Genomic DNA, 6,912 nt, shown 5'->3' on the forward strand with positions numbered 1-6,912 from the left:
CTCTGTCATTGCTATCTACACTCTTCCATTCCCCGAACACTCACTTCAGAATCTTGTAACATTAAAATTTCCCCCAATACACCAAGGGAAGTCTCACAAGCTATAAACTCCAGCTAATTGTTTCCATAATAAATCATATTCATTTTACTTAGCAAATTTGGATTTTGCTCTTAATATGTCAATAAATTAAAAAACCAATACTAAAAGGTAAGCCAGTTCGGCTGTTAAAAAAAAGCCAATGTGTAATTAGCAAAGGCAGAATTTCAGCAGAACGTTGCATATATGCTACATTCAAGAAACATATGATCAACCAGCTTCCACCGGAAAATTAAACAGACATAAGTTATGGCTATATTCCTGTTCAGATGAGTGACAAAGAAGCACAGGCAACCAAAAAAGATCCTGTTACAGTGAAGACCTCTTCCGTATTAGATATACAGATGACTGAACTGAATCTCATGATTAGAGTCAGAAAAACGGATAGTCTTCACCCTGAGCACGATCTCGATTTTCTTTGCCTGCACATAGGATGGAATGAGGTTATATAAGCGCAACCCAAACATAGAAAGAAAAATGAGGCCATCATACAAAATGAGCATACCAAAACGAATCCTTCTTTTCTTTCGCTAATAATTCTTCAAAAGAAATGTCAGCAAAGTCAGTATCAGTGCTTTCCATCATCTCACCAGATTTGGCCTTCAACTCCATGGAAGCGCTAATTTCAAGCATCTTATTAAAAAAAAAGAAGGTTAAAAACATCAGCATAATCTACCACGATGGGTGCGATGAAAGCCATTACAGACTTCATCTAGTTTGGTAGAAGTGAAGGAAAGAAAAAGAACATTTAGGAAATTCTTGCTCATTTTATGGAGACAATCCAAGAGAAAAATTAGAAAATTTTCGGCGTGCAAAGAAAAGGTTACTTCCGTGAAAAAATATAGGCATTTGAAATGTAGTTAGGTAAAAAGGGCAGTGGTGGGAGATAACTTCATTAACTATTAGTTGTCTACACAATCAACTTCTATAAGCAACTCCCAAGGGAGCTAGGAAGAGTTTACCAGAACTAGGATAAAGCATTATCTAAAAAAATAAAATTAAAACTACCTTCTTGTATGCCGGTGAGAGTTTAAGCTGTTGCTGAAGCCAATTATAAACAAATGCATCCTCTTCTAGTCTCTGTTGTTCTACTTCTAGCTTGTATACCTGAAACATCAAGCATTGATTCACTTATGGATCATCGATATGAATACAATACTTGATAATATCATTTTCCCGCTAAATCTAAAAGAAAAGAAAAAAAAATCTGTGCCAACCTGCTTCCGAAGGCGGTCAAAGGAAGATCTGTCTGCCTTGAATAGTAGAGCCTTTGTTATGGTGAATTTGCGTTGGATGACATCAGCCCTGTCATAAAAAAAACCATTGAGTACCTCGAAAAACCAGAAACTATAGGGAAAATTATCATGTCAAATTATGGCAGTGCTTATGAAAGTTCTACATTTGGGAAATGAAGGTAAAAAGTCCAGAAACCATTCACATCTTTTACCGAAATCATCCACAAGTTGAAAATTACTGAATGGAAAATAAAGTCTAGGTTAGAAGAGGTTGCAACATACTAGGGAAATTCCACAATAGTGATTCCCAAACTATCAACATTTACAGAAGGAAAATGAAAGAAAACAAACATAAAAGACAAACTCAGTTTCCTCTAAATAATTTCGAACATACTTGTGCTGCAGCTCATTTCTAGCCTCAATCAAGCAATTAGCAAACTCTCCAACCTGTAACATAAGAAATACAATACGGATTATGACATTGAATTAATCCTTCGACCATTCAATTTAAAAAAGAGAATTTGCCTCACAGTTTCATGCACTTTGAATCAGAAAGACCATGCACTTTAAATCAAATTCTGTGGAAAATAAGCTCTTTTATATCTAGCTGTATAATGAGAAATTCTACCTCTCAAAGATAATTACATTATGACAATACAATTACGATATTTACAACGTATAACACATCCAAAAGAGGGAAATAGATGCATTTCATTGACATCAAACATCTGCAATGGTATGCTTCTTTTACTCACAACTATCTACTTTTTTGGATTTTGTGGGAGTGAGAGGGAGGGGGGGGTGACCTTGTATTGTGATCCATTCACAGAAACTCAATGCTGTTAGAGCTAGAGGCATGATATTCTGAAGTGTGATGTGCGAGACAAGGAAGAATGCCTCAACCTTCATACAAACTCATTTTTCTTGTACAAAACCATCGGTGCCATATTTTTAAGCTGTAAAGAGATGGGCCAACAATGAAATAAAGCACACACTAAACACCCCTCCCCACCTTATGTGCTGGCCCCACAACCCTGAATCAAATGAGAACATCGCACATGCAGAAAAATGAGATTTTAATAAATGGTAGTTCCAAACAATTAAACGGAATCATCAAGGATTAACAAACTCGACACCAGGTTGGTGAAGTGTTCGCATCTCTGTTTCAAGAAATGTCCTAGAACCATCAATTCTCATATATTAAGCTGTCAGGGAGTTGCCAGCAGCGTATCGCCAGTACATTCTAACACTTATAGTAAGAGCACCAAAGTTGCATAGAATAGAGATGCTAAAATTTGTTTCAAGCAATTCATTTAAGTAAAAAATAATAATTAGATTTTTTAAAAAATATCATGGACCAAATCTTCTGCATCGAATTACTCTTGTTTTCTGCTGCAGAGGACCTAAAAAAACCTTCTAAAGTCACAACCAGTACACAAGTATGTTACCAGCAGTCAAAGTTACCAGTTCCCTAGGAAGAACCTGATTTTTCATCTAACTGTGAGCGACCCAAACATGAGGCCCGATAAACTGATATCTACCTCAGACGTGAGTCTATCTAATAAATCCTTCAGAAGTTCTCATTGACCCAAGCCTCAATGTGTTAGGCTTGTAAAGCTTTAGAAACAGTGACATTAAATTAAGTCACACAGACATAAGGCATTTGTCTTAGATTTATTATTTAAGCCGTGACTAAAAACCCTAGTTATAAAAGATGGAGATTGGAGAATGTTCCATGAGAGAGACAGAGAGATAGACCGCATGAAACATTTTTAAAGCTCAAAAAAGGAGAGAAAAATGAAACATAGAATAGACTATTTTTTCTAGCTCAAAGCTTGCTTTAAGACCTCCTTATTGGCCAAAAAAGGAAAGGGAAGAAAAAAAAGCAGATAAACACAACTTCATTGGGTGGCATCTGCAACTGCTGGCAGCAATGAGACCGATTCTATCCAATGATACAGAAATATATCCCAGGGCACTTTTAAGATCACAGACCCAAATATGTTTGATAAATATGCCACCACCTAACTCGAACTAAAAATAAAGGCCTTGATACCATATCATACAAGACACGTAACAACCATCCCAGTCTCTGCCTGGCCATACACCATTTCAAGCAATAAGTTGAAAGGCCTCTTATTTATTTCTCTCACAGTATGACGCTCTAATTCTTATTCATTTTATTGAAAATAATACTCGAGGTGCATTAACGACCCATCTGGTTGAGATTTTTATCCCATGTATCAAGCTGTTTGCAAGGGCCAATTTAATCCTCTTCCCCATGGATCTACCGTCCATCCAGAAACGGCTCATGATCTTTGGAACGTGAGAAATATCTCTATTCCAGTTTTAGTAAATCATAGAACAACATGTTAACCCAACAAACTATACGAGAAGTCCCTTTTTTATTACTGTATTTGACATTGGCAGAGAGGCCAACACACAAGCCCACACCAACCCATCATTGCACGTACATAACAAACATTCAATACTCTTAAAAATAAAAATTCCACAACCATTGCATACAAAAACGAAGATTAAAAATTCGAACTTGTAAGAACATATTGGCTACAAAATAAAAAACCTGTGCCAGCGTTAGTCCCCTGGTCTCATTGCACTTCACAAGCTCATCGTACTGCTGCTTGATCCTCCTCTGCATTCCACTACATGAAGATGTAAACGGATAAAGGCATACCAAGTCATTCTTGACCTGGTAACCCGAATCCGAATTTTTTCTCTCTACGCACCTCTCTTCGCCATCCATTTCAGCTTGCAAATTCGACCTTTTCTTCTTGGCCCTTTTCTTCTTCTTCTTCTTCTTCACCCTCTGATCCTCAACCGACTCAACCCCATTCTCAGCCGAGCCCGACCCGTTTGGATCCGGGTTACCACTCTTTTCTTCGCCAAACAAACACTCCCATTTCGGGGAATCAGATGGCAAGATCTCTAAAAGCAGCGAATGGGTCAGATGGGTCGGGTCATTTTCACGGGTTTCATGGGTGTTATCCACAGTTTCAACCGAAGAACGCTCCAATCTCAACGGGTCGTTCTGAATTGGCTTCTGGATATGTTCCTCTTCTACCTTCTGCTCGGTTTTCTTCAATCTTTTATACACAGAGTAAGAGAAAATGAATAGAAAGAAAGTGAAGAAAAAGACCAAGAAGCAAAAGTAGAACATGGATTCGTGTATTTGCGAGTAATAATTGTCCATTGCAAACAAAATAAAAGGCTCAACATTTAACAGAAACGAATATATAGCCGCCATTGAAGCGCGTCATTGAGAGAGAGAGAGAGAGAGGAATCTGTGTGTGGTGTTGGATATGTTTCGAACTTTTAAGAGATTATGCGCGTGAGGGAGGGTTTAAACGGAGACTGGAAAATATGTTCCTAGTAAGTACTCTGATACGAAGGTTCTGCGTTGGATACGGATACTTCCTTCCATCCCATGATGTTTATCTCAAGTGAAAAAGATTGTGCTAGTGTGGCGGTGGGAAATTAGCACTTTTTTTTTTATTTTTCTCTCTTTTTCCATTGACAGCCGACTGATTTACAGCTGTTGTTTTGTGCGAAATATTCATGCATGCTGGTCAATCTCAATCATCTGTGTTTTTTCTTCATATTAAAAAAACAAAAAACAAAAAAACAAAAATGTTCCTTATTATTTAATTAATAATAAAAATTGGGTTTTTTTTTTTTTTTTGACATCGAAAATTGGGTTCATGTGCTGCTTTGTCTATGTTTTTTTTAGATAGATTAATTAATTATATGATCTTTCCCATCAAATATATGATGTTGGTTCCATATAAAACAACCTATTGGCAGTTGGGGGAATTTCTGAAACCCCCCTTTCTACCCTTCTATGATTCTTTTATGCATTTTTTAAATTTCTGAGTTTTGCTAAGGTTTTCATAAATTTGCAATTAATTAATTTTGCTCGAATTTTTGTTGAATATTTTTTTATGACACTTTTGACATTGGGGTCAGTGTCACATATGGCCCAATCAGTAGTAGTTGATACTATGCACTGAAGTACAACATCAGTCATCTAATTAAAAAATAAAAATACTAGAAATTTAAAGATTATTAAAATCCCAAGAATAAAAACATCAAAAAGTCAGGACAAAGAGAAATATTATAGAATCAAAAGGAGAAAATACTTAAAAATTAAAAAAACAATAAAATTTGAAAGGAAAGAACAGGCTTATGAAATTAAACTTTCCTGGTGCTAAAAAGGTAACCTCTTCTCTGACCTGAGATTTTATGAGTTTAGATAGTGAGATGAGATGAGATAAGATAAAATAATTTGAGATAAATTGAATAAAATATTATTAAAATATTAATTTTTAATATTATTTGTTATTTTAAAATTTGAAAAAATTGAATTGTTTATTATATTATGTATGAAAATTTGAAAAAGTTGTAATGATAAAATGAAATGAGATGAATTGAGAGTGTTTCTGTATTCAAACGGGACTGACTTGAGATAGTTTAATTTCTTTTCAATATTAAATGCAATTACTTTTTGGTTAATAAATGTTCTTATAGAAGGTGTATGTGTATGGACAGTCAATGTGACTTTCCTACGACACAAACAGGGTAGCTATGTCTGATTGCAGTGAGAAAGGAAGAAGCAATTTCTTAGTAAGAGGTCTCAGGAATTCAGGCGGCTCCATCTTGGGTTAACAACCCATAATCACCCTTAAAAAATATTGTTAATATTATTTACTCTTGATCTTATAAAACCAGGAAGTCTTATTTTTCCTCACTGGTTCATCATCATTCACCAGTTTGATTCTTTCCAGCATTCTACACTCTCATTGGCTGATTGCATGCATTTTCCACCCATGTTAGACATTTGATGGATATCTTCGATATGGGAGATGCCTCAATAATGAAGTTCCTGACTTTCAAAGTGAAAAAAGGCTTAGAAATTTCATTGTACTTTGGAAGTCTAAGAAAATGAAATGGGGACTATCTACATTGAAGCCGGATGCAGTTTACTACATATGGGTGCAAGTTTACTACCTATATTCCAAATCAAAGGCCCCGGGCCTCCAATCATCATCAATTTTCTCAAACTTGTAGCTAAATTCAATCGAGGATCTTACAATGCAGTTATTTGTATGAATTCAATGCATGCAGAAACGATAACATCATCACAAATAAAATGTGAGAAACAGTTCAAGGTTCTACTGTAAAAATTACAAAAAAAAAAAAAAAAAAAACACAAAATCCATTAAGCTTCATATCGTTATTATTATAACCCCTAGGGATTGGCTCAAGTGGTAAAGACCTTGGGCTTGGGGGTATGCCCTACCCCCCCCCCCCCCAACACTTCCAAGGTTCAAATCCCATTGGATGCAAACAATCTTTAGGGGCCACACTCTCTGGTAAAAAGCCAGCGATTTAACCAATTTCGTGTAGAGAAACTTTCGAGGGTGCGGTACATGGAATCGGAGTTTACTTTGCAGGGGTTGGGCCCTGCCTTGGAGAGGTTCCCCAACATCAAAAAAAAAAAAAAAAAACATTATTATTATTGTTTTCAAAACCTTTCTTACTGAAAAACCAATGAAACAATTGC

The 6,912-nt window shown here is 35.9% G+C and overlaps 1 protein-coding gene across 1 annotated transcript; it reads right to left on the minus strand.

Annotated features, from left to right (window-relative positions):
• Nucleotides 1-201: 201 nt before the first annotated feature.
• On the minus strand, nucleotides 202-4,781 carry LOC108988649. Its single transcript, XM_018961970.2, has 6 exons — nucleotides 3,916-4,781; nucleotides 1,726-1,778; nucleotides 1,314-1,401; nucleotides 1,105-1,203; nucleotides 602-729; nucleotides 202-518 (listed from the first exon to the last, which is right to left on the minus strand). The coding sequence occupies exons 1-6, from the start codon at nucleotides 4,594-4,596 to the stop codon at nucleotides 488-490; spliced, it is 1,080 nt and encodes a 359-aa protein (XP_018817515.1). The 5' UTR covers nucleotides 4,597-4,781; the 3' UTR covers nucleotides 202-487.
• Between the last annotated feature and the right edge of the window lie 2,131 nt (nucleotides 4,782-6,912).

Source organism: Juglans regia, chromosome 7 (genome assembly GCF_001411555.2).
Source record: "Juglans regia cultivar Chandler chromosome 7, Walnut 2.0, whole genome shotgun sequence".
Taxonomy (NCBI): domain Eukaryota; kingdom Viridiplantae; phylum Streptophyta; class Magnoliopsida; order Fagales; family Juglandaceae; genus Juglans; species Juglans regia.

What these genes read in the sequence shown, in the direction of transcription:
- LOC108988649 (XM_018961970.2), bottom strand. Translation starts at nt 4,596, where the DNA reads ATGGCGGCTATATATTCGTTTCTGTTAAATGTTGAGCCTTTTATTTTG. An exon ending in GGGGACTAACGCTGGCACAG is followed by an intron (nt 1,779 to 3,915) that starts GTTTTTTATTTT and finishes CTTATGTTACAG; the next exon opens with GTTGGAGAGTTTGCTAATTG. An exon ending in GAAAAGAAGGATTCGTTTTG is followed by an intron (nt 519 to 601) that starts GTATGCTCATTT and finishes TCCTATGTGCAG; the next exon opens with GCAAAGAAAATCGAGATCGT.